General features: G+C 51.7%; 2 protein-coding genes across 6 annotated transcripts; one reads left to right on the forward strand and one right to left on the reverse strand.

The window, feature by feature from the left end:
• Nucleotides 1-23,159, reverse strand: RAB3IL1 (RAB3A interacting protein like 1). Of its 5 annotated transcripts, XM_053946953.1 has the most exons (11): nt 13,337-13,390; nt 12,605-13,092; nt 9,192-9,426; nt 8,911-9,006; nt 7,410-7,487; nt 6,630-6,845; nt 5,655-5,780; nt 4,790-4,918; nt 2,896-2,995; nt 2,247-2,313; nt 1-1,896 (listed from the first exon to the last, which is right to left on the reverse strand). In XM_053946953.1, exons 2-11 carry the CDS (start codon nt 12,703-12,705, stop codon nt 1,575-1,577), a joined length of 1,470 nt encoding a protein of 489 aa, XP_053802928.1. In that variant the 5' UTR covers nt 12,706-13,092; nt 13,337-13,390; the 3' UTR covers nt 1-1,574. The 5 variants fall into 5 exon arrangements, with proteins under 5 accessions (XP_053802928.1, XP_053802930.1, XP_053802926.1 ...); XM_053946955.1 differs by lacking the exons at nt 12,605-13,092; nt 13,337-13,390 and adding an exon at nt 23,099-23,159; XM_053946951.1 differs by lacking the exon at nt 12,605-13,092 and having other exon boundaries at nt 13,337-13,528.
• BEST1 (bestrophin 1) lies at nt 16,780-26,705 on the forward strand. Its single transcript, XM_053946950.1, has 10 exons — nt 16,780-16,835; nt 19,000-19,159; nt 19,336-19,430; nt 19,944-20,177; nt 20,766-20,920; nt 21,629-21,706; nt 23,133-23,285; nt 23,722-23,802; nt 24,379-24,530; nt 24,819-26,705. Exons 2-10 carry the CDS (start codon nt 19,008-19,010, stop codon nt 25,993-25,995), a joined length of 2,277 nt encoding a protein of 758 aa, XP_053802925.1. The 5' UTR covers nt 16,780-16,835; nt 19,000-19,007; the 3' UTR covers nt 25,996-26,705.
• Nucleotides 26,706-26,774: the final 69 nt, after the last annotated feature.

Here is a 26,774-nt window from a genome sequence, read left to right on the forward strand (position 1 = left end):
TAGAGGTTAATAGCAAATGTTTATTTTCCTTTATGAAAGAGCAGGGTGCAACAATCCCACTGCTAATGGAGTGACTTCATTTTCCTTCACAAATTGTTCTCTGCTTTGTTTGAAATGCAAGACAACCTCAGACAAGGCATTGCTCCAGTTCCTTCTGTCTCAAAGTGCTTTTCAATGTGACACCAAGGGGGAAAAAACATCCCACAAACCAAAACATCTTCTAGCCAGAGAGATCATCTCATTGCCAGTGCTGCAACGTTTGTGCCATGCAGCAGCTCACAGCACAGGAAGACATGGAGAGATAGAAAGGATGGGGGAAGAGATGCAGGAAGAAATTCTAGGGGTGGAATTCACCTGAGCTGAAATCCACAGCTGGGGAAAACCAAAGCTGTGTTATTTCTCTCTCTCCTAGACAAAATCCAGCAGCTCAGTGGAAGAAAATAGAGTTCCTACTGTAATGTCCTTCAGGAGAGGATGGAATTATGGAGCTGAGGATGGGCACCAGCTTGCTGAGGGTGGCAGAGGGACAGGGTGACAGCCCTGTCAGAAGTGAAAACCCCAGAGTGGGTGATGGCTGAGCTGATTCCAGAGTCATTAAAAAAAAGGTTAAATTAGCTACAAAATACTGTCATGGCTTCAATAAACCTGGGTCTGGGCTCAGGATGTGTCAGGCCTGTGCATTCCTACAGCTCCAGTGACATCCCTCCCTCCCAGCACATTTTGGGGCAGGCAGGAACCTCAGCCATATTCCTCAAGTGCACACAAAGAGGTCTCAGATTCCCTCCCCAGGGAATGGCAGCCCAGGAAAAGTTGTGATTCCCAGTGGACAGGCATCTCCAGGTCTGATGTAACACTGGGAAGGAATCTCTGGGCTTTGGGACTGCCCAGCCTGGGCATGCTCCTCCTGGAGACACAAAGAACCCAACCTGGGAACATGGGTTCTGCCTGAAGAGTGGGAACAGGACTGCCCAAAGTTCTCTCAAGAGCAGGAACAGCTCCAAGACTTGCTTGTGGGTGAGGTTTGTGTTTAGGAGCATCATGGGGGACTTGACACCAGGGACTGTTCACAGGCTCCTGCATCTGCCTCTGACAACTCCAGCAGATTCCCTGGTCCAAGGGTAAAAATCCTGCAGCCTGCTGGGAGTTAGGGAATTTCTCTGCTCCCTTTCTTCTGCTGGAGGCCCCAGGTGCACAGCTCCAGCCATTCCCCAGCCTGCATAACCCAGTGCCTAACATCCAGCTAAAAACAGGAACAAATCCCTCTTTGTGACTCCGCTGGCAACAAGCTTCTCTCGCAGGCTCCTTGAAAAGGAACAAGGAAGTGCTTGGAAACAAACTGTTCAAGATTATTGTGCTCTGCTGGCATTTTCAGGGCTGCTGTGGTCAGCAGGACCTCGGGGACAGCACCCCCTCCATCCCAAAGAAATGAGTGGAACAGACAGCCAGCATCTGTCCTGACAGACTGGCTCATGAGGAAGGTCCAGAAGTCCCACCCTGCACAGGCCTGGCCTCGGGTTAAGCCAAAGCAGGCTGCATATAAAAAACAAAAGGTTTTTAAAAAATGGATATATACTTCATATAGGAGAGTCCAGAGTCCATGGATGGCCACCCTGGAGCAGCCAGGGCCAGCCCAGCTCCAGGGGCAGCATGGCAGCTGCATTCCAGTCACGCTTGGAGGAGTGGGACAGCTGAAGGTGGAACTTGTGCCTCTTGCTCCTTGCTCCAGGCAGAGGGAAGGTGGGAGGGAGCAGGACAGGCACTGCACTCCAAGCCCTTCCTCCAGGAGCTGTTTCCCCCACGCTCAGGGCTCTGCTTACATCTCGCTGGGATAAAATCCAAGTTTGGCCAGAGACATCTCCCTCCGGAGCCGCATGACCTCCCAGTACATCAGCTCCACTGCAAAGCACAACAGGGGCACAGAAGGGGAAAAAACACCAAAAATTCAGTAAGGAGGGCACAGCTGGCCACCAGCTCCTGCTCTGCTGTGCTCCCAGCATTTCCAAAGGGGAAGGAAGCAGGATAGGCCTATCAGGTCATCCCTTACCAGCTCCACCCCTGAGCAAAGCTCCCAGGAAGGTGATAAGGAAGGAAGAAATGCTCCCCTCCTCCCCTCATGTCTTTCTTTTGTCATTTATCTGCTTCTCAAAGACACCCCCAGCCGACCCCACTCCTGTCACTCCAAACAGCTCCTCCCAATTCCTCCCAGCTGTCTCCACAGAAAGCATCCCCCTGAAGCCAGCTCTTACCATCCTGCCTCACCAGGCCTTGCTGGATATAGCGGATGTAGGTGAAGAAGTTGCACACTGCTGTGATCTGAGGGAAAGAGAGGGGAAAAAAAGAAGAACCAAGATTTGAAACATTACTTTGGTGCAAGTGATGAAAATGAGTCAAACCCATGCACAAAAAACCAATTTTTTGTGGGATCAGCTCTTCAAAAATGCAGCTTAGGAAAGAATTAACTTCTAAAATCCTCCACTGAACTAGAGCCCCAACAGCAACATTAACAAGCGATCCACCTTCTCCCTCCCCTCCACAGAAAGGACAGTTTGTTCCCACAGCCAGGCACAGATCTGACTGGAACAGCAACAGCCTCCAAAGAGCAGAAAATCATTGTGTTTTACAAAGGGGAATTAAATAATAACAATAAAGCCAAACAATGAAAGCTCTGTACTGAATGAAATCATGGCAAGCAAACACGCTGAAGGTTATCTGAAAGCAGAAGGAAGAGCTGGATCTGCCCCCTAATCACCAACAAAGAGCCACCTCAACCTCAGGAACAACCTCAAATCCCACAGTTTTTCCTCAATACCAGGGCTGACCCTCAGGAACTCGTACAGTGCAGGGCATGGAATAATTTTGGAAGGTCAAGGCACCCTGAGGAGATGAAGGACTCACCCTGGCCCTGCAGGAAGGGGAAATGTAGTAGTAATTCCCAGAATCCCCCAGCATGATCCGGTGCTTGCAGGTCCTGGGGAGGCCACTCAGAGCACATTTCCTGCAGGAAAAGGGAAAAAACACTTCAGCAATCCAGTGGCACAGCACAGATCCAGCAATTCAGCCACCTGGAGAGATGGAAGTGAGAGATCAGAAGCCACCCTGGGTCAGCCAGTGTGAAGAAGGGGAAAAAAAAAAACCCTTGGCTGATATTCTTTTGCTCCTGGAAATATTCCATAAATGGCAAGTTTAGGAGACTTTAGGTGAAAGCATCAGAGGAAACCACAGGAAATATTAAAGAGGTGAGGCTGGAGCAGAGCCTCAATGTCCCCTGGTCTCTGCACATGTCCCCCACATTCCAGGGCAGGCTCAGGTGTATCAGCTTTCCTGGTGAGATGTAAACATGCTGGCTGGGCACCAAAGCTGGCCTCAGAACAGGTAAATCCAGCATTTGAGCAGGATTTGCACATACCAAGAACTCAAAACAAGCCAACCCCTCCTTGGGCAGACAGGAAAGGAGCTTGGCTTCCCAATTTTGAGATTTCAGAGGGTGAAAACAGCCTTTTCCATACAATCATCAGCAAGGGGTGCAGCAGTCTTTTTTTTTCTTCCCTTTTCTCCTGCTATTTGCAAAGCAGATGATTCCCATCATCACTTAAAGCAATAAAGCAGAATTTTCTAGTGCACAGTTATCACCATGTTCCTCAGGGACTCAGTAGGAAGAGGAACATTATTCCCAAACTGCAAAAAACCTTCTCTGGGGAGCCACAGGAGGTGACAGCAGAGGGGAGCAGATGTTTCAGAGAGCTCCTGAGCTTGTCCCTGGGCTTGTCTTCCACTGCTCTCAAGGCAAACATTAGCCAAGAGTGGAAACACGGGTTCCAAGTGTCCAGATGCAAGGAGAAATAATAATTTACCAGATATTAACACAACCTAAGGAGACTGAATTCCCAGGAGGTGCAGGATGACCAAAAACTTTGTAAACAAGATACCTGTAAGGGCCCACATATTTGAGCATTGCAACACCCTGGAAAAGAGTGACTCTTGCTTGATTGGTACCACTTGGTCTAAAACCACAGCTATCACAATCAAACAAACAAAAATTGCCATAAAAATCAGTTTTGCATCTGAGAAAAAAGGGAACAAATTCCTTTTGGGTCATTTATTGCCGATGGGCTCCTTCCCATCCTGCCTGGGTGGAATTTAGACAGAGTTAAAGAGTTAGGTCAGCTCAGCAAAAGCCTCCAAGCTGCCACATGGTGCTGAGTTAGTGACTTGTTAATGCTCCAGAAACCTTTGATCAGTGGCTGAACAATAAATATTTCACTTACGTTAGGATTTGTGACCGGAAGCCACTGTGAAGACAAAACAAAATTAAAAAATCAAAAGGAAACTGATAAACACAGGATGGGTTGTTTGGGGAATAATTTGCAGTAAAGTGGTAGGAAACCTGCACATCCCTTCTGTCACAGGGACACCTCAGAAGGTAAGAAAGGACTTAAATTTAATATCTGAATAAAATCCCTCCTCTTTGTTTGGAATATCACATCACTCCTGCCAGTGGGAGGTGGCCCCAAGCTGCCTGTCACACCACTCCATGGCAGGGGACAAACCAGCAGCAAGGAGGGGACAAGGCAGGGAGACACGGTCCTTACTTGGGGCCACCAGACTCCTCTGCTGCCACCTTCCCCACAGGGACAGTGTGGGAAGCCACTGGCTCGATGGTGAGGGTGTTCTGCTCCACAGCCACGCGCACCAGCTCCGACAGCTGCAGCAAAACAAGGGAGAGCAGGAATGAATTCCGGGAAGGTAACACTACAGAGCTGCCAGCTGCTCCTGCTTCTCCAGCACTCACCTCCTGCTTGGTGAAGTCCAGACAAGGTCCTACATCTTCTCGGTAAATTCTGTCCAGGAAGGAGCAGGATTTGTCCAAAGTTGGAGATTCCTTCCAGGCCTGGAACTCGGCAAATAAAATCGAGTCGACCTGCAGCGAGTGTCCAAAAGGAGCAGGAAGAGGGAGGAATACCATGTCAGAAAGTACCTGATACTATGCAGGAAACCCATGAAACATCTGCTCTGGCAGCTGGAGAGGCTCAGACATCACAGATGTATCTGAGGGAAGCTGCCTGGCTCCAAGGATCTGTTGTGTCCCCCCCCAGCAGCAGTTCTGTGCCAGAGTGACACAGCCACCCTGGGCTGTGTGTGCCAGAAGCCTGCAGGCACCTCTCTATCCCATCTTCCTCCAGGTGGCCTTTCCTCCTTCCTGTGGCTGCAGGAAAGCCACCACACAGGCACTGAATAGACAAAGTGCATGCTCAACCCGTGGCAGGAATGATGAGGGGCAAGAGGAGATTCTGTGGGATCTGGCATTTAAATCCCAGATGGAACACTGGGCAAAGCACCAACCTGACTGACAGAGCAGCTTCTACAAGCCCAACAAAAGCTTCTGAAAGGAAAAAAAAATAAAACTAAGCTGAGCAACGCGAAGAACATGAGTGAACGCAGCTGGAAAAGTCCAGATTCCAGCACATCCCCTCTGTGCCATGGAGTCTGCTCACCTGGGACCAGCAACAGCTTAAGAGCCACAAGATGGAAAAAAAAATGGAGAAAAACAAAATGAAAGGAAAAAAAAATGGAGATTAGCATAAAAGGAAGCAGGAACTGAAAGGCTGGAAGTGTGAGAGGCAGGTGGGTCCCACCCATTCCCAGAGGTTGGTTACCTGCCGTGAGGAAGAGAAGGAGGAAGCATCTGCTCCCAAGGCCTGCCAGCCTGGCTCATAGGTGATGTGGATAGCCTTCCCAGGGAGGATGCAAAGGAGCAGGGAGAGGAGAGCAGGGAAACCAGACTTGGAGGGCAGAGGGAGAGACAGACAGTGAAGGAAGAGATTTAGAGAGACAGGCAAAGAGGGAGGTAAAAAATGTGAGATACAGAGAAGGGCTCAATCCTCCCCTGCAGGAACTGAGCATGGTCCTCAAGGCACCACAGGGCCACAAGCCACATCTTTAGACTTCAGCTTGAGGTGCAAAAATGGAACAGAAATTACCATTTTTAGGCCCAATTTAAGATCTTTCCCATAGAGCACCAATTCTCTGAATGCCAGGTTCCTTTTTATCACCTCTCACATAAGGATTCTGAGGGACAAAAAACCAACCCATCCTTGATACATAACATTGGGCACTCTAGAGGCTGAGCCCTGAGATTTGAAACCCCAGGAGATCTGCACCCTGTGGAAGTTGTCTCCAGGAAGAAATAACAGATGCAAATCTTTAACAAGCCTTTGTGTTCCCTCAACAATTCTTCACGACACAGGCCACAGTTCCCAAAAAATCACTAGTGAGACATATTCCTGCAGAACATTCTTCTTCAGTTTCATTTTTCCTGACCAAGTGCCTCCTATTTGCTTCCCAGGACAGCTGTGTCTACATCTGGCATGGGGAACTGGCTTCTGCTCAGCAGCTCTCGATATCCGCTCACGGCACTGGCACCCCCCGGATCTGCCCCTCAGTGATCCCTCGACTGCTTCCTGTCCCAACAAAGAGGAAACCTCCTCAAAAGGAAGCCCTCCAGCGCCTGTCTCAGCACAAATTTAAGGAACAGGGCACAAACAGCTGCTGAGTGAGACCACAGAGCTCTGTGGGAAGCCTGAGCTGGAGCGGCGGCTCCGAGGCCGATGCAGGCGATGTCCCTGACGCACCTCTCTGCACTCGCGGCTGACGGGCTCTGGAGCCACGCTCTGGCTGGCAGCTGACACCACGGCACTGCTGGTGCTCTTGTTCCGCCCGTGGCCCTTCCTGAAGCCGGCTTTGGAAGGGCTCTGCAGCTGAGGGTGCAGCTCCCGGTTCGGGGAGGACGGCGTGGATGTGATCACCAGTGTCTTCAGGGCTGTCACCTCTGCCTGCAGCATGTCAATCTGGGGACACAAGCAAGAGTCACCCTTGGCACCTGCTGGGCTGCAGCTTGCACCACCCCATCAGACACTGAAGCCACAGGGAAGCAGCTATGAGCCCAGCCACAAAGCCTCTCCCCATCCTCCCAGTGCCACCATCATCCAGAATTTTAAACAGGAGCTGTTTGGGAGTGTACCCCTTTTGTCCCAGGCTCTTTTCAGAACTAATAACTTTGGAAAAATTTCTCTCTCCTCAAGATGGAGCCATTTGAGCAGCCCTGTGGTGCAGCCATTGCAGGGAATTCCAACTCCCCAGATTCCTGCTCTATCCTTCCATCCCAGAGCTGTGACAATTAAACTCATTATTTCTCTGTGGATCCATTTCCTTAGAGAGAGCTGGATCAGGAGCAGACTGCAATGCAAGGGCTTTTCCCTCTCACTCAAGTGTCTGCTGGAATGGGACCGCAGCATCTCAGAGAGATGAAGCTGCACTTCACCCTGCTCAGCCAGCAAACAGCCTGTGGCCAGGCTGGGCAGAGGTGCCACCACACCAACCCCAAAAATGAAGTCACAGAGTCACTCACTCACCTTGCCCCGGGCCTCCCTGAGCTGTTTCTCTGCCGCAGCCTGTTTGGTGTTGGCTTCTCTCACCATCTTGTGGGCTTCCTGCACCAGAGAGAGTTTTAATCCACCTGCTGCACCCCAGCTCACACAGCCAACAAGGCAGGTCCCAGACCTGCCATATCACATGTTCCAGGCAAGGGGACAGACATCCCTGCCACATCCAGGGGTTTTGTTACGTCAGCAGTGCAGAGCCTTCCCTCAGAATTTCCCACAGAAGGCTCCCAGTGCCAGAGCCTGGAGTGCATCTCCTTTCCAGGAGTGTAGCTGGCTAACTTAAGGACTTTAGCTGGCCAAGGTCATCTCTCACTGATAGGGGCTGCTGAAAAGAATGCCAGAAGCAAGGACTTGCCTTTTCTTGCCCTTGGGAATTGCTTTAACATTAGAACTCATCTGCTCCACACCACAGCTGTGCCTGCCCCTATTCCAACAGCTGTGACTCCAGCCTCACCTCAGCCTGGTTCCTGCAGTCACTGCAGCCTTGCTGGGTGATCCCTGCACTGATTCCTGACCCTGATTGCTGCCTGTGGCTCTGATCCTGATCCACACTCGCTGCTCCATGTCTTGGTGAGGGCACTGCTCCTGCCTGCCTTGTTATTGCACTTTGCTCCTGCTTCCCTCTCAGAGCAGCTGCTCCCAGGCATGGCTGTGACACAGCAGGAGCTGGAGCTCAGGTGGGGGCCAAATGGTGGAAACTGGCTTAGAAGCTTCTCCCACAGGAAGAGCGGAGCAGGATACAGCCCAGTGGGGCCTCCCTGCAGTCTGGAAACAGCATCTGGCCAAGGCCACCAAAGGAAGGGGACAGCCCTTGGCTACATGATCTCCAAGATCACCCTGTGCTCAGGCAGCCAAAATTTTAGGAGGGGGTGCTCCCTTGGCTCTCACAGCCCTGCGTTTCAAAGGTACAGATGGGCTCTGGCTTTCCTCATTATCCAGTCAGATCCAGACATTAGAGCTGCTGGTGATTAGGATTTTGCCAGGATACAGCTTGGCAAGAATCACATTGCAACAAAAAACCACCAGAACAGAACCAAACCAACAATCGATAGACCTTCTGGACACTCACTGAAGCAGAGTGAATGAGGACATCCAGCATATTCCCACCCCCAGCAAGGGCTGGGATGAGCCAGGGAACCATCTCTATTACAGAGCAGCTGCCCAGACTGCAGAGCAGGCATGGAGAGGGACAGGGAGCTGTGCTTGACTCCAGCTCCAGGCATTCCCACATATTGGAACCATAACTACTGTGCTCTTTATGCTACCCCACAGCTCCTAGAAGGGGAAAGAAATTCAGGTAAAGGCTCCAACTGCAGCACTGGCCAGCTCTACTTCTCCAAGTGGGAAAGAACAACAGGGGAGAGGAGGAAATTGTGGGAGGAGATGGCTGGAAGTCCAGGGAAAGCCTGTCTTAAAGGAGCTGGATGTAAGCTTAGCTTAAGAAATGATGGGAAAAGGAAGAGGGTGGTACCTCAAACAGGCTGGCTGTTAACTCCTCCAGTTCCTGTTCCAGCTGTTCCCTGACTTTTGACAATCTCTCACATTCTTTGTCCTTGAGCTTCAGCTCCTGTTGAGGAAATGGAGAGGGATAGGAATGCTGATGTGCTGCCCCAGCCTGTCAGTCACAGCCCTTCCTCTCCACCCCAGCACCTGATCCCTGACCCAAGATTCCTGTCACCACCTCTAGGAAAGCCCCCTCTGCTCCAACCTGTGCCACCCACCCCAGGAGTTCCCCAAAACCCCAGGGCTCACCTTCTGTGCTTTGTGCAGCTCATCTCTCAGGAACTCCGAGCCCTTTTCCCGGATCTCCACCGAGGAGCTGCGCAGCCGGGACACGTTGAGCTGCTCCGTGGACTGGGGCTCATGCGCACCTCCAGCATCCTGGCATCCACTCTCTGGCTCCTCTTTGTCACCTTTGGATGGCATCAGGGGCTTCCAGTGTCCCACAGCGGGTGGATTCTGGCTCTCTCCCTCAAAACTGACCTGGCTGGGGGGGTTAACAGCACAGGGAAAATGAGCATGGGGGTGATCCAGAGCCTTCCTCCAACACTCACAACACATCCAGCCCCAGGCACAGGCAGTGGGAATGAGGCAGGGAGGGTGATGGGGAAGAATTTGGGCAGCTGCACCAGTTTTGGGCAGAATTTTGGGCAGCTGCACCAGTTCCTTTGCCCTGCATCCCTATGGAAGCGCTTTACCCTTCTGGCAGGGTGTCCTTATTAACTTAGGATAACCAGGAGAACTAAGGACAGCTCCTCCAGGGATCCCATTCTCACCTGCTGTCCAAGAGAAACACCCTGCAGATAGATTTTTAGGATTCCAGGATACACCCAGTAGACCTAAGGTCAGACTTCCCTACTGAACTAGCAATAAAAAAAAAAAAAAAAAAAAAAAAAAAAAAAAAAAAAAAAAAAAAAAAAAAAAAAAAAAACCAAAAAAAACCAAACAAAAAAAAAACAAAAAACAAACAAACAAACAAACAAAAAAACCAGCTTTCTTATTCTTAATATAAAGACCCCAATCCTCTGTGCTGCCAACCCACCCTTCCTCTACCCCCTGCCCCTGCTTCAGAGGCAAAAGATCTATTTTTAACCAATTTTAAACCTATTTTCCCACCAAAATCCCCCACAGAGCTATCTAAACCAGTGTGTTTTCCCCAAGCTGAGTCGAAGCCCTATTTTTTAGTTTCAGTGGCCAGCAAGCAGAGACGTCCTAGAAAGAAGAAACCAGAAGAGTCACCCAGGACACTGCACCCCAGTGCTCAGTAGGGCTCTGTCAACTCCCAAATTAACACAGATGCTGGGGAAGTTTTAGGAATGGAAAACATCATTTGAGTGCCTGCATGCAGGGCACAGCCGTCACTGTGGTGCTTGCATTTCTCCTCTTCCTCACTGAGCTCTCCCCATGGAATCTCCCTCCATTTGAAGGTGGGGCAGTGTCCAAGCCTTCCCCATGTGGAAGTTTTCTGCCCAGACACAGACACTGCCCTACAGATTAACCTGCTGCTGCTTATCTCTGTCTCACAAGCTCTGGCTGAGCTCTGGTGCCCTTCTCTTCGTGCACCTCCTCCCACACTCCTAGACACTGCTCCTCACCCACCACCTCCTCCTGCAGAGCAGCCATCACCTCTTTTTGCCCAGGCTCACGCTTTCCTCATTCCTTTGCCCCATCTCTGTGTTTTCCTCTCCTGCATTCCAGCCAGGCCACGCTCTTTCCCCTTGCTCTGACTCCACACAGGCTGGGCTTATCTCCTCAGTCCCAGAGTGTTCTATCACCTTTTCCACTCTAATTTCTCCCTTTCTGTGCCACTCAAGCTGTCCACAGCCACCTTCCAAAGAGGGAACAAAGCAGCAGCTCCCAGTTAAATCAGCTCAGGTATCATAGGAAAGGATGTGGAAAAGCACACATGGAGAACTCTCTGAACACTGGGAAGAATTCACACCAAAAAGGAGCAAGGAAACCAGAGCACAGAGGATAGAAATAATAAATAAAAGAAACAGCAAGGAAAAGGGACATTTCACCAGTCCCTTCACCAGATAGAAATACACTTAATCTAACCCGCAGGAAGGAAAAATAATGTTGTTCCTTTATGACTCTCTAATTCTCAGCTGAAAGTTGCCTCAGGAGACAGATATTTCAGCGTATTTCCACACACTACGGAAGAAAACTGGAGGATACGGAGGAATTAAACAGTCCCACCCACACTCTGCAATGCCAAAAACATATCCTGGAAAATCATCTATGATGGAATAGCTCATTCTTTCTCCACACCGTGCAAACAGAATCCCTATGGAAGCCTTGGCTATGCTGGATTCTGCTCAGTGTCCAGGTGGGGCTCTGAAATCCAATCCCAGAGACCAAAGGACCACCAGAAACACTGCCCCTCTTGCTGACTGGTAGCTGTCTTTCCAGGAAAAATGGATCATATCCTAAGAGTCATGCACTGACACAAGAAAGGAAAAAAAAAAAAAAATCCCCAACACTCCACAGCCTTCTAGAGTTGGTTTCTGTAGAAAAAGCAAAAAAATGTGCAGGATCTGCACTTTTTCCAGTGGGCCCCACATGTTTCCTGCAGCACTGATCTGACGGGGTTGTTTCCCGTGCAAACAGCCTCCAGCCCTCTCCAGATTAAACTCTTACCCCCAGGCTTGGGAGCAGGGCCTGACTTTTCCATCCCCACCGAGATGGATACCTGACCTGCACCACCATGGACCAGCATCACTCCAGAGTGGCTCATCATCCCATGTGTGCTCAGCAGCATCCCTCAAATATTTGGCAAAGCATCTGGCAGTGGTTTATTATATTTTAATGTTATTATATTATAGCAGAACACACATTGGTGTTTCTTGTCTTTGCCTCAGCAATGAAACATCAAGTCCTGTGTCTGAGGATGCTGCTGCCTCCGTATTCCATCTCCTTACTTGGCTTCCACACAACTTCTTCCCTGTGAGGGTGATGGAATGGATTTCCCAGAAAAGCCGTGGCTGCCCCATCCCTGGAAGCTCCACGCCAGGTTGGACAAGGCTTGGAGCAACCCGGTCTAGTGGAAGGTCTCCCTGGCCGTGGCAGGAGAAGATGAACCTTAAAACCCCTTCCAACACAAACCATTCCAGGATTCGAGCGAGACACAGAGCCCCGGCACACGGCCGCCACTCCTTCCCCGTCCAGACCCGCACCTACCCCCGCAACATCGCTGGGTCCCGCTGCTGCTGCTGATGCTCACGGCGGAGGCGCGCCCGCCACAGCCCCCATGGCCGGGGCAGCCGCACCGTGAGCCCGGGGGAGAAGCCGGAGCGAGAAGCGGAGACGCGCCCGGAGAAGTCGCAGCCGGAGCGGGAGCCGTGCCCGGAGGAGCCAGAGCAGGAGTCGCGCTCGAAGGGACCCGAACCGGAGCCGCCGCCGGGTCCGTGCCCGGAGGAGCCGCAGCCGAGCCAGGAGGGATCAGGAGCGGAGGCTCCGGTGGATCCGTGCCCGGAGGAGCCAGAGCGGGATCGGTTCGCGGAGGCTCCGCAGCCGATCCCCGGCAGCCGCGGCCCCGCCGCCCACGTGACGCCGGCGCGGCTGCGCCCTGAGCAGGGGCCCGAGGGGTCACTGCGGGCACCGGCACGGGCGGGAGGGGACGGGCTGAGCCGGGAGCTAGCGGGGTTTGTCACCCATCAGCTCACCGTGGGGGCAGCGAGGAGGTGCAAGGAAATGTCCCACTACCGTCCCTCCGCTCCGCTGTTCGTCCCCGGCTCGGAATCGCTCCTGGCTCCCTCCGCCCCATTCCCGACAGCGGGATGGGGAATGGGGGCTGCTCTCTCTGCTGCTCTTTCTTCCCCAAGAGGAGAGTGCCTCACACTCCGCCTCTGCTCCAGCAGAGCTCCAGTTTCACGGGAGCCCCTTCTCCAAGGAGCTCTTCATGCACTGCTCCAGCGTGGGTCCCTTCCACAGGGTCAGCCCTTCAGGATTTGGCAGCTCCAGCGTGGGCTCCTCTCTCCACATGTCCTGCCAGGACCCTGCTCCAGCACCGGCTCCCTGTGGGGCCACAGCCTCCTTCGGACATGCCTCTGCTCCAGCGTGGGCTCCTCCATGGGCTGCAGGTGGATCTCTGCTTCCCTGTAGCCCCCCGCTACCAAAACGGTGCCACACAAAGCCAATAGAGAGGGGAAACCTGGGATGTAAACGCAGGAAGGTGGAAGGGTCGGGGAAATCTGGCTGGGGGGAAATCGGCTGCTGATTGTCCAGGGTTTTTATACTTCAAGGGGAGCACTGGGCTTAGAACCTAACAAGCAAACCACTCCTGCTGTCACCCCTGTCCCACAGCGGATCCCATTGCCACCTGTGGATTGACGGCATTGGAATTTTGAACCAAAAACTGCTCCTGCCCTCAGAGGACATTTGTCATCACATCCTACCTTGCCATTGCCCTGGGCTTCCCTCCAGGCAGCCGTACTCCTTTGGAGCCTTCACACACAGCGACAGCTCCCTCTCTGCTCTCAGCTTGTCCATCCTCTGCCTCTGGGACAGACCCAACACCAGAGGCAGGAGAGTCAGACATGGTGATCCTGGTGTCTACTGCAGGATTTTGCTCTGGATACCACACAGGGAGCAATTCTCTGTCCCAGCATCTCCTGGGTGTCTGTGTCACCTCCAGCCGTGCCCTACCTCATGGCTGGGATCCACGGGGACAGCACAGGCCAAGCCCATGCTCTGAAGTCTGAGAACGGAGTGTCTGGGATGTTTGTGTCTCTGGCTGCAACCTTTGTTATCTTCAGGGAACTTTTGGGAGGAGGGGAAAGATCTTCAGCTCTGCAAAGCAGCACCAGATGTAATTAGTCTTTGTAATTATTAACTCCCAAGGCTTGGCCAGCAGCAACAGAGGGTCCTCACATTAGAAAGGCAGAAGTGCTTCCAGGAGCCAACAAAGGCAGGAAGGATGAGAACTGATAGTGCTGACAGGAAGCTTTGAGAGGGATGTGCTGAATCCCAGCCACTTGAGAAAGTAGCTTGTCATAAGGGGGAGAGTGACATGTGCTCTCCTCTTCTTCCCAGAAGAGAAGCAGGAAAGGAAAGGAAAAAGGGGGAAGGGGAAATGAAGGGAAATAATGGGGAAGGAAAGAGGGAGAAGAAAAAGAAAAATAGCCAGACAGAGGCTGGGAAGAGAAGGAAGAACAGGCATTATCTTTGAATTTGGAAAGCAGAATCTGACTTGCTGATACCCCTTACCCAGCAAACTCAAACTGGATGGTATTGCCATGGAAGGGAGAACAAATGGCCTGAAACTCCAGGCTCCATCCAGCCCCTCCTGGCTGGCTCCTTGGCTGTGCTATATGTTTGCTCAGCTGGCTGCAAGGCCTGCAGCAAGGCTCCTCTGGGGTCTCTGATTTCCAGCACCAGCACGTTTGATCCTCGCTTTGGCACCTAATCCCCACCACAACTCTTAAGGCAATAGAAGCAGGCCTTCACTAAGGACCCTTCCCACATTTTCATGCTCTATGAACTGAACTGTGCAACATAAGAGGCAAAGTGAGAGATTTGTCACCATCCAAGCTCCTAAAAGCCAAATGCAAAGGGTCAGATGGAGCTTGGCACAAGGACAGGCACCCCCAGCTCCCAGGGCAGCAAGAATTAGTGAAGAATTCTGCAGCATAAGGGGAACAAGCCTGGGGGTCCTCACAAAAGCACTGCAGGGTCACTGCATCCTCTTCAAACATTTCTGGCCAGCTCACACCTCTGAGTAAATCCTGTCCATGAAAAACAGCATCTCCCCAGACACTTCCAGTTCAATCTTTTTAAAATTACATCAGATTTCAAGGAAGAATGTAGTTTGGAAAGACACCTCTGATGCCAGCTGCCTCTGTGTCTATCCCAGCACTGAAACTGGAGAAGGGAAAGGGATTTCACTAAGCTTTGGGACCCACTGTCCCTAAAAACACTTACTGTTCTCTGGAAGAGAGCAAGGAGGGCACTGTGCCTTTCCCAGCCAGCTGCTGCTAACTCAGCATTGAGAGTAGCCCTTTGGCATTCCCAAAGCAGGGATTCAACTCCCAGGACAGCAATTCAATCTCTACATCTTTAGCATGGAGAAAATGAGGATGATTCCAGGGCTCTGCAGCTGAGGATGGATGTCAGCACCTCTTTGCTTCCTGCTCTGCTGAGCAAGGCAGGCTTTCAGACCATCCTTCTCCTCAGGGTCTGAGGCCACAGGAGATGTGGAAAGAGATCCAAGCAGCTCTGCCATGCTGGTAGCCCCTCAGTTATTTACTTTAATATTAAATTCCACACATATTTCCTGCTGTCCCAAGGGCAGCTGTGGAGCACATGAGCTGCCAGCAGAGCTGCTCTCAGAGGAGGGCAGCAGAGGCCCCCAGATGCCAGCACATCCCTCCACAAACAGCAGGACACTCAGGGGGTTGTTGTTCCACGTCCCCAGGAGCAGCCAAACTGCTCCCAACAGCTGCAGCAAATGCCTCACCTGAAGCATTTTGGTCTCCCTGCTGTGTGTGGGGATGAGAGTTCAGGCACTAAGACCCTCAAGATCTATCTCAGCCTGCCTGTTCAGCAATTCCAGCCCTGGAATTGGACTACATTCCCTTCAGAGAGGGTCCCCCTGCTCTCATGTCCCTTCACAGAGCACTGATCCCACATTTTAAACTATGTTCTCCCTGCCACTGGCAGCAATTCCCAGGACTGCACCAGAAATCCCACATCAAGCAGATGCCAGGCAGCACCTGCTCCAGAGGAGCAGTGAAACAACCCACTCCCATTGTCAAGGATCAGCCACAGGAAAGAGAAAACTACAGCTGGGACAAACTGATCCCAACTACTTATGTTAACTAAGGGCCAAAGACAAAGCACAGGAGATAGTTGGTTATTACAAGAGCCTGGGTCTCCAGCTGCTCTTACCTGCAAGGATCAGACCTGTGCTCCCTCTCCACAGTGTCCCATGGCTGCCTAAACAATGGAAGACCAGTTAATTAAGAAAAGATTTTGATTCAGAGCCTCATGGAAGAGGAATGTCCTTAAGACCTGACCAGAAGCATTGAGGAGGTGGTGGAAGGGAAGGATGGTCACAATTAGGAAGGAGCAGAAATGGGACTAAGGACCCTGGGAAAACAGGGAAGGAGTTCCCTGGCTTGGTGGAAGTTTGAGGGCAAGGCAAGGACCAATGTTTCCCAGGATGTCACGCAAGGAAGCACAGTGACAGCTCTCAAGCACTGCTGGAAAAGCAAGAGCAAAAGGAAGCGAACACATGGAAAGAGTCTCAGAGAACCAGTGGCAGAGTGAAAATCCTCAGCATCCAAACCACAGCCAGGAGAGGTGGCAAACTCACCCAAGGGACAGTGAGGGATGACAGGGAAGCATGCTGTGAGAGCCAGGCAGAGCATGGACCAGGTGTTTCACTGACCTAGGGAAGAGAGGGCAGCCCCCAAGCACGCGTTGTTTTACAGCCTTGGTGGAAAATTCCAGCCCTGCATAATCTCCTGGGGTTCCTGTAAGATTGTGACACGGAGAGAGGGACCAAACAGGAAAGAATTAGAGGAAAAATGCCTCTCTTCTGGCTGCCACCATGGCTGTGCCAGGAGTTAGCAGCAGCGGAGCAGCCAGCCCTGCCTCCCCCTCCTCCGGCCGCCTCTATAAACACGCACGGCTTACTCAGAAGATTAGGAGGGAACAGGGCAAAAGACAACAGAGTCTCTTTTGTAATGAGGAGGGATTACGGCATCAAGTGACCGGCTGCAGCTCCCAAGTGGGTCTCGGGCTCCTTAGCACACTGTGTGGGGCAGGTCCAATCCCCCTATGAGCCAAGGGGACACAGGATGCAGGTGGTGGCCCGGACCACAAAGGACCCAGCAGGGACACGTGCAGGACCAAACCTCCCCAGCCTCCAGCACGGCTCAGGAGCCCATGACTGTGAGTATTTGGTCCTCCTAACAGCAGCAGGAGAATCACTCCTTCCTGCAGAGATCCATCTTCCTGCCTATCCGTGACCTCCTCCGGCTCCATTCCTCTGCTCTGTCTGCTCGTTGTCCGTCTTTGCTAGGATCTGTTTGTGGTGGGTGATGCACCTGATATCCCAGAATCTTGCTTGCTGTGGGCTCCCACAACTGAATTCCAGGTCAGTAGACTTCCAGGTGTGTTGGTTAGTCCAGAGGGATGAGCAGGGGATGCAGGCAGTGGCAGGCAGCAGCTCTCTGGGTGGGGTCTTCCTGCCCATCTTGACTCCGGTGTGCTAGTGAGCCACCTCCCCCCACGGACCTCAGCCACAAACGGAACGTGCCAGCGGCCCAGTGACATCCCAGGGCAGCCCAGCACAGGCTGGCAGGTGGGCAGGGAGGTGCCTTAATCATTCAGGGCTGGAGGGAAAAGCCCCATATCCCACACAGGAGCAGAACGGAGTAGAGGTGGGCGACATCTATTATTTACATGGCCAAGAGCTGGAGTTTTCCTTCTTTGGTAAAAAAGGGAATCTGTATTTGAATTACGCAACAAAGAATCTCCCTGAGCGCCTTCGAGCCCTAAAGCCCAGAGAAAAGATGCAGCTTTGTGTAAGGGGCCCCAAAAATGTACGGGCTTTTGGGCATGCTTTTCTCTTCTGGACAGCCTATGTGTGCAACCTCTGGGGCAGTTAAAACCTACTCTTCCAAGTTCTGTGCCCAGAAATCCATATGGAATGGCCACGAGGATTTACTGAAATGGGCATTTGTGCAGTTGGGGACAGGGACAGCTCTGCTCCTCTATATCACCCTTAAGAGGGGACTCAGGGACCTAAGTTATGACAGGGAAACCCAAAGGAGGAGCAGCACCAAAAACCCAAACCCAGGACAAAGATGCTGCTTGGTTGAAATAGCCAAAAATCCAGACTTTTCTGTTTTTCTTCACAGCAGCAGCAGCTCACTGGCACCTGAGTTGTCCCCACCTACATGTAAATCTTTCACTGGGATGCTTAAATGAGAAATAAATGAGGAATGTGGGCCCAAACTTACCTTGCTTCAGTGTGTGACCTGTCCCTTGAAGTGCTTCTTCATTCCCTTCATTCAGGGAAGAGCCCAAGGTCCCATAATCATTAATGTTATTACCTCTGTTAAATAGAAATGCCTCGTGACATGTTAGGATTTAGAAATACCAATAGTTTTCACATTGGATAATTATTTCTAACCCAATAAATCATTCACCAATCTGCCTGGCATGGATAACACCGGTGTCTTGTTGTTTGTTGGGGAGTTTTTAAAATAAATTCAGGTTTATGCAACTATGAGTCTGATTATTAATTGATTATAAAGAATTATTTATGCAAGTTAGACTAGAAGTGAAATGGGGATGCTGCATGTCTGGGGAGCATTTCAGGAGCCTGAATGCCTATTTTTCAGCCACTCTGATTTATTGTGCAACATATGGTTGAAGGAGAGCTGCTGGAATTTGGGCCCTGTAAGCCTGGCCAAACTCCATCCCACAGATCTCCAACAGGGAAGGCTGCTCTGCTTACAGGACTAGGACCAGCAGAGTGCAGACAGCTATCCTTGCTGGGATGCCTTCATCTGGATCGGTCCCAAGAAATCTTTCTGGGGTTTTTCCTTTCCTTTGGGTTTTTTTCCCAGCAGTATTTCAAGAAGATGTTTCCCAGCAAGTAGGTTTACAGAAAGATATTTGGAACAAAAACTGTATTAAGAAAATTACTGGGATAAGCGTAAACTTTGCAGTTTGTGACCCTGAGATTAATCTTACAAGTGTTTTGTGGAAGGGGTTGGCACATGGGCTTTGTCCTCTTCAACCAACCTGCCCCACTTGAATGCTGACAAAAATCAAACACTATAAACAAAGGGATCCACCAGAAAATACATCCTTGGTCACTATAACCAGCTCAAGGATAGAAAAAAGATGGTAAACTCATCAAATTAATTGCCTGTTGTCAATTTCCTCCTGGTTCTCTGTGCTGCTGCCTGCATCTTACCTGGCTTTCAATTTCAGCTCATTCTGTTTTCTCCTTCCTTTCCATCTTGCTTGGTGGGACACTTGGGATGTCCCTGTGTCTCCTCCTACTGAAGCTCCAAGCCCTGCTTGTCATGTGCCTGCACAGGAGCTGTGATGACAGTGACCTACACCAACCGTGTGGCTGATGCCCGCCTGGGCACCTTCTCCCAGCTCCTGCTCCAATGGAAGGGCAGCATCTACAAACTGCTCTACTCGGAGTTCCTGATCTTCATCTCGCTCTACTTCACCATCAGCCTTGTCTACAGGTGAGTAACTTCACACCCACAGCCTGGCCTGGGGCAGGACATGGGAGAAACACAGGACTGGGGCAGGGATCCTGCTGGGCAGGCACTTGCCAGACTCTGTTCACAGGAGGGAAGGGGAGGGGAGGGGAGAAAGGAGAGAAGGGATAGGGGTAACTGCTTCTGTTTGTCCCTTTTAGGCTGATCCTGAGTGAGAGCCAAAGGCTGATGTTCGAGAAGCTGGCGCTGTACTGCAACAGCTACGCTGAGCTAATCCCCGTGTCCTTCGTGCTGGGTAAGGAACTGTCTGGAATCCAGCAGGGAGGGGAATAGGACAGCATTTCTTCTTTGTTCAGCAGAGCTCTTCTGGCAGAGAAAGTCCCTCCCTCTGCCTTTGTAAAACTCCTCAAGTAGGATATATCCTTTATTGTCACAGCTGTGAGTGTCCCCCAGCACAGGAGGACAAGCTCCAAGTGGCACCAGATATGCCCAGGCATTTGTGGCTGCCTCATCCCTGGAAGTTTTCAAGGCCACACTGGATGGAGCTCTGAGCAACCTGGTCTAGTGGAAGATGTCCCTGTCCAGAGCAGGGGGTTGGAATGAGATCATCTTTAAGTTGCTTCATAGAATTAGAACAGTTTAGGTTGGAAGGGAAGTATGAAATCCAGCCTCCTTTTAGCATGGAGGACTGAATTCCCCTCCAGACATTCCTGCACCCATCCCTGTGTGAGCAGGAGAAGAGAAGGAGATCAGACAGACTGGGAAGAAGCAGCTCTTTTCAGATTCCTGACTCTCAGCTCCCCTCTAGGTTTCTATGTGGCCCTGGTGGTGTCCCGCTGGTGGGCCCAGTACGAGAGCATCCCATGGCCAGACCGGATCATGAACCTGGTGTCCTGCAACGTGGATGGGGAGGACGAGTATGGGAGGCTCCTGCGCCGCACCCTGATGCGCTACAGCAACCTGGTCAGCGTGCTGATCCTGCGCTCCGTCAGCACCGCCGTCTACAAGCGCTTCCCCAGCATGGAGCATGTCGTGAGGGCAGGTCAGCACTGCTCCTTGCTGCTCCTCTAGGGGCAGGGGGCCCTGGGAAAGGTTCTTTGGAAATGGAGTGGTGCAGGGGGAATTCAGGGCAGGTGGGAATTTGAACCCCAAGTCTCCAAGCTGGGGAGTGTGCTGGGCACACTGCATCTTCTTGGGAGATGCTTCTCAAGGTGCAGCAGAGTTCCCAGTCTGCCCACATTGTCTGGGTTCCCTCGGCAATCCACAGAGATGTGATATTGTTAGTCTCCTAAAAAGAAAAGGCACTTCAGGGACACAAATTATCCCATTCTCAACAAGTATCTATGGACACCAGGCAGCTGCACCCTCAGCAGTGCTTTATCTCCCTGATGGCTCTTATCTGATGTGCTGCAGACATCCAAAGTGAAATCCCATTATCCCACCTCCATGACTCAATGTTTTAATAAGGAGACTTGTCCTTCTGCATGTCTCCCCAAATTCTGAATCTTTACTGAGATGTTTAGGGAGAGCCAAGGCATCCACCTGAGATTCAGATGTTTTCATTCCAGACCATATCAGTTCCTTCTGTCCTCTATGTCCATCCCCCTCCTAGCTGCTCTTTTCCATCCAGGCCTCATGACACCAGAAGAGCACAAGAAGTTTGAAAGCTTGAATTCCCCCCACAACAAGTTTTGGATCCCGTGTGTTTGGTTCTCCAACCTGGCTGTGAAGGCGAGGAATGACGGCAGGATCCGGGACAGCGTGCTGCTCCAAGGCATCCTGAATGTGAGTGACAGAGGGGACAGGCAGGTCTCTGAGATCCTGGGGGACGGGAGGCACCTGTGAAGCAGGTCCTTGACACACTCCAGAACAGCCAATGCCTGTGGAGGTTTCTAGGATCCAGATGGAAAGCCACAAGGAAGAATATATCTGGAAGTCTAGGAGAGGTCAAAAACATCCTCAACAACTGAGGTCCTGTAGAAAACATTGCTATTAAAAACTCTTAGATAGTTTTGGGCAACAGGCCATGCTCCACAGGCGAGACCTGGCAACGATCCCTGCCCAGCTGCACAGAAAAAGGCTCTGAAGCAGCTCATCCTTCTTGGTATTCATGTGCAGAGAAAGTCACGTGGTTTCTGTTGCCTGGAGCAGGATTCATATCCCCAGAGAGAAATCTCCCTCTGGGATACTTATCTGTAAACAGGAGAGAGAAAAGGAAGCTCCTGAGGGCATTCTTGGCCTCACCTGTTGGCTGCTCATTTTGTGAGGAGAAACTCTCCTGTGTAGTGAGCTAGGACGGGATCTTGGGCTCAGGGGGAGACCTCCAGACAGCAGGGAATTCCTCCAAGGCTGAGACTGAGCCTCCCTTCCCCTCTGAGAGAAGGTGTAAGCAGAAAGGAAAAGGCTGGAGCAATGGAAGACAGTGGTGCTGGAGAGGTTATGCAAGGAGATGGGAACTCATCCTGACATGCCATTCCCTTTTTCCCGCTGCAGGAGCTCAACACCTTGCGCAGCCAATGTGGGAAACTCTACGGATACGACTGGATCAGCATCCCCCTGGTCTACACCCAGGTGAGAAGGGAATGCCCACACCCATTGCTTCACCCCTGCCCGTGCACATCCCCACTTACACCCACACCTGGAATGGTTTGGGTTGGAAGGGACCATAAAGCTCATGCAGGGATACCTTCCACTATCCCAGGTTGCTCCAAGCCCTGTCCAACCTAGCCTTGGGCACTTCCAGGGATGAGGCAGCCACAGCTTCTCTGGAAAACCTATGCCAGGGACTCACACCTTCTTAGTAAAGAATTCCTTCCTCATATCTAATCTAAACCTGCCCTCTATCAGTTTAAAACCATTGTTCTGTGTGCTGTCACTATCTGCCTGTGTAAAAAGTCCCTCTCCTTCCTTTCCATAGCTCCTTTAAGGTACTGGAAGGCCACAGCCTCCCCAAAACCTCATCTCCAAGCTGAACAACCCCAGCTCTCTCAGCCTATCTTTGTAGAAGTGCTTCATACCTGACCCACCCATGAAAAATGCAGGATACTCTTGAATCCCTCACCCCCACCTGCACACGTCATCTCTTCCATTGGTACCTCAGCACACACCCAGCCCAGCCTTCTTTCCCTAACTCAGACATATCCACCTCTCCAGAAAGAACCTCTATCCAAGGGTAACAAATCTCCACAGATCCATGGAAAACACAGGAACACACAGACACACACCCTGCACCACCTTGCAGGGATCACATCCCAGGCAAGACCCCGGGAAGGTTGTGCCAGGCGTGTACTCAGCTGTTTATCAGCCCAGGCAGACACTTTGGCACCACCTTGCTCCTTTGTCTCCTACAATCCAGCTGCTCAGATAACAGGGATGCCCTTCACCATGAAACAGGAGCAGGAGCTGTTGCTGCTGATCTGGCAGTGCCAGAGGTTAATGGGGAACATGTTGGAAAGTGTATTCCTGTTTTGAGCCCCCTTGTTTATATCAAGGGACCATGTGAGAATCTTGGTTACTTTTAACTTGAAAAGGGGAAGTTTCCAGTCCTGTGGTGACAGGGAAAAGCACAAAGCTCAGCATAGCCTGAAATCCAGGCAGGCAAATATTAATAAAAGTTCAGCATGAGGAGAAGGAAGGAAGGAACAAAGAGCAATGCCAGGGTTCCCTTCCTGGACTTGGAAGCAGCCTGCCAGCATGGACTGAGTCATGAGACAGCTTTAGTCCATCTGGGATATCATATGATTGCTGCTGCCACTGGCCTGTGACACCTGCACGGATATCATTCCAGGGAAAACACAGTGTAGGTAAAAGCTCAGGGAAATGGGAATGTCTGTAGCTTTCTGCAGGGAAATGCATCCTCCTGCAAAAAGCCTGTCAGAACTGAATCCAAGGCTGCCCAGAGGCTACAGAGCTTGGCTTTGGAGCTGCGTGGAGTGGAACTGAAGGGAGATGCTGGGAACTCACGCTGCCCTGGTGTGTCACTTGGCTTCCTTCCCAGGTGGTGACCGTGGCTGTTTACAGCTTCTTCCTGGCCTGTCTGATCGGGAGGCAATTCCTGGATCCAGAGAAAGCATATCCTGGCCACGAGCTGGATCTCTTCGTGCCTGTCTTTACGTTTTTGCAATTCTTCTTCTATGCTGGCTGGTTAAAGGTAAGTCCAAGAAAACATGGCTGGAGTTGGAATCTGACCCAGCCAAGAGTTTTTCCCAGTGTGTGCTCACCAGGAACCCTGCTGTGTTCTTTGATCTATGGGCAATAACAGGAAGCCAAGAGGGGCTGAGGAAGTGCCAGGACTTTCTAATTTTCCAATTGTCTCATTCTGGACACCAGCTGCACTTTCCCTAGGCTTTGGTCCTTACTAGAGAGAAAAAAGGAGCTCCTCCTTGCAGGAGGGTTGTGTGATCAGGGGGGAGTTATTACAAATTCCAGTGTCTCCCAGTCCCTGGGATGCTTCCACTTTTAACCTACCTCCTTTTGGGAAGAAAAACATGGCTTGGAATTTAAGGGACATCCCACCTGACTTCTCCCTGCAGGCAAAGGGGCAGGGATGACAATGGTGACTTTTGCTGTGTGCTCTCCATGTGCAGGTGGCTGAGCAGCTCATCAACCCTTTTGGGGAGGACGACGATGACTTTGAAGCCAACTGGCTCATTGACAGGAACCTGCAGGTAAAGGGGAGGAAGATTTGCCAGGTGAGCCTCACCTGAAGAGGAACACCAAGACAGGACAGTGACCAAGTTCTCCTGCAACACCTCTGCCTCCACCTCCCTGCCTGCAATGGGAGAGATCCTCCCAATCCACAGCAGGGAATTTGAGGCTTCTGGCATATCTTTGTACACAAAGGCTCCCTGCAGCTTCATCCATGCTCTGGCACATGGGATAGATCAAGGCTGCTTGTTTCAGGCCTCAGCTGCCTTTGAATGACACATCATTCCTGCCCCTCCTTGCTTTCTTAACCTGTGTCCATCTAAAACTGCCTCCTCTGCTTTCTGCCATGCAGTAATTCCCACCCTTCTATCCTAGTGAGTGTGTTGCTTTCCTGTCTCCTTCAGCACCATTTTCCTTCCAATTAATCAAATCTCTGTGTGAGAAACAACCCAAATGACAGGAAACCACAGCAACCCCAGCCACTTGCCTGGCTTCCGTGCCACACCGCTTCCTCCAGCTGTGTGTTCCTTTGTCCCTCGATAACAGGCACACAAAATGCTCCTCACTCCATGTGACATTCCTGCTGTCCCCCGCAGGTCTCCCTCATGGCAGTGGATGAGATGCACCAGGATTTACCCATTCTGGAGAAGGACCTGTACTGGAACGAGCCCGACCCCCAGCCACCTTACACTGCGGCCACCGCTGAGTACAAGCGGCCATCCTTCCTGGGCTCCACTTTTGACATCAGGTGAGGGCAGGGACAAAATGTTACAACACCTGGATCAGGTCTTATGTAGGACATTACACTTGAGGAGCTTTTAGGCTCATCCACAACAGCCAACATCCTGCATGGAAAAGGATAAATCTAACCTCTTTTCCTCACTGACCTGTATGGTGAGCATCCCTGTTTTGGAGGGCTAATGGCAATACAGGGAGAGCCTTGCCACTGGCAAGCAGCATTCCCAGTGCTGCCAGCCTCTCCAGGAAATCCCTCTCCTCCCTCTGGCTGTGTAACAGTCCACTTTGCCTTTCCCAGCATGCAGAAGGAAGAGATGGAGATCCAGCCCCTGGAGCAGATTAAAGAGAATGAGGAGGCCAACCACTCCACTCCCTTACTGGGACACCTGGGCCGCCTCCTGGGTGTCCAGTCCCCAAACTTCTCCAGGTCCTCTTCCCGGATGAACCTGCTGCGCCGGCGAGATCCCGCGTCACCCTTCTCCCATTATACCTACCAGGACATGGGGAAGGCCGGAAGCCCTTGTGGCATCAATCAGCCAAGGGGAGACTCCCAGGAGCAGTGGGACAGCGAAGAGGGAAAACTAAGGGAGTTTGATGCTTTCATGTCCACCCCCTTTTACGAGAGGCCTGGGTTCTACAGCGCTCCACAGACGCCCATCAGCTCCATCCCCATGATTTTCCCTTCCCGACGCCAAGGGCGCAAGAAGCCACCGGCACTTTCCAGCATCGCTGCGTGCTCCACTTCCCTTCGGGATGTCATTGTCAATGCCTCCCCTTCCAGGGCCAGCGACGTGGACAAGAGCCAGAGCTCCCTGGGCTCTGCTGCAAAGGAAACCTTTGTTTGGCCAACAGAGCGGAGCAAAGGTTCCGACTCTGTGACTGTGACAGTAGAAGAAAGAAAGAGCAGCTCCAGGGAAGCTGCCACCACGGGAAGCCCAGGAGTGCAGTCCACAGCATCCAACAGCCCCAAATTCCCCTTCCTGCCAGAGCCCCCTGAGCCTGAGAAGCACAGCAGTTTCAAAAGCCTGAAGAACTCCAAAGCCTCACACCCACCCTGGCTAAACCTGGAGAGCACAGCATCAGCCACTCCCAATTCGGAGCATTCCAGTGCCTTTCACACCCCCAGTAACAAAACCCCCGGAGGCAGCGCCTCCCTCTGCTTCTCCTTCACTCCCGTCACCTCTCCAGCACTGGAAAGGTCCCACAAGGGCAACCTGGGCCCTGAGGCTCACAGCCTGAGCTTGGAAGATGCAGCCAGCACTCCAGACCAGCACCCAGATGTTTCCAGGAACATGAGAGATGCTGGGAATGGAAACACCAACCCCCCAGCTCCCAAAGAGCCCAGGAGAGCAGAGAGTCCATCCCCCAACGACTCTGGAATCTCCCTAGCGGAGGGTGACTATGTGGGGCTGATGGAGGTGATCATGGAGGCCAGTGAATGCCCAGGGGAGGAGCAGATGGACCAGTACAGCTAAAGGGGAATCCATGGATCCATGGGATACCTGCCTTATCCTGGCACTCACCCAGAGGTGCTGGACACACAGCTGGAGCTCAGCCTCGGCTGAAACCAGCACTACAGACACGCTGCTCCTGGCCTCAGCTACAGCAGCAGGCACAACTTATGTTGCAACAAGAACGAAGGCACCAAAAAACCCCAATCTGTAGCAAAAGAACAAGACTTTGAGTGTTAAATATTGCAGGTACCATCCTGACCTGCCAGGTGTGCCCCAGAACAGGAGCACAGTTAATGTGGATATTTCCCTCCTCCTCACAGCAAGAATGAGAACTTGAATCCTTTCTCAGGCAGGACTTGCAATCCTAACAAGATAGTCCAGGGAAAAGTAAGGGACTGAAGGAAGTCCCATCACTTGTGATGCAGACCCACAGTGCCTCTTCCAGTCCTGTCTGGCTGGCGTTTTCCAGTACTGGGATAAGGCAACGTAAGGACTTGCCAACACAGGCAGCTGCAGCATCTGCCCAGCACATTGCTTCCTTCTGAAGGTCCACATCTCCCACCAGGAATTTGACAGTGCTCAGAGAAAGCTGGATGGCAGCAGACACCACTCAGCCGATTTTTACTGCCCACCCTCAGAAAATAAAAAGCGAGGCTCAAGCCCAGGACCTTGGTTTTGTTTCCTCATTTTAGTTCCCTGCAAGAATTTAAAGAAACCACAGAGATTTTCCTACTTCCTACTGCTGCCTTCAGCAGCAGCTGCAAATCCCCCATGTAGCACAACAAATTTACCTCCCACTG

This window comes from Vidua chalybeata, chromosome 6 (genome assembly GCF_026979565.1).
Source record: "Vidua chalybeata isolate OUT-0048 chromosome 6, bVidCha1 merged haplotype, whole genome shotgun sequence".
NCBI classification, from domain to species: Eukaryota; Metazoa; Chordata; class Aves; order Passeriformes; family Viduidae; genus Vidua; species Vidua chalybeata.

What these genes read in the sequence shown, in the direction of transcription:
- RAB3IL1 (XM_053946951.1), bottom strand. Translation starts at nt 13,479, where the DNA reads ATGTCTGACTCTCCTGCCTCTGGTGTTGGGTCTGTCCCAGAGGCAGAG. An exon ending in TAACAGCCAGCCTGTTTGAG is followed by an intron (nt 7,488 to 8,910) that starts GTACCACCCTCT and finishes TCTCTGGTGCAG; the next exon opens with GAAGCCCACAAGATGGTGAG. An exon ending in TCAGCCGCGAGTGCAGAGAG is followed by an intron (nt 5,781 to 6,629) that starts GTGCGTCAGGGA and finishes CTGCCCTCCAAG; the next exon opens with TCTGGTTTCCCTGCTCTCCT.
- BEST1 (XM_053946950.1), top strand. Translation starts at nt 19,008, where the DNA reads ATGACAGTGACCTACACCAACCGTGTGGCTGATGCCCGCCTGGGCACC. An exon ending in TGCTCCAAGGCATCCTGAAT is followed by an intron (nt 20,921 to 21,628) that starts GTGAGTGACAGA and finishes TTCCCGCTGCAG; the next exon opens with GAGCTCAACACCTTGCGCAG. An exon ending in GGCTCCACTTTTGACATCAG is followed by an intron (nt 24,531 to 24,818) that starts GTGAGGGCAGGG and finishes TGCCTTTCCCAG; the next exon opens with CATGCAGAAGGAAGAGATGG.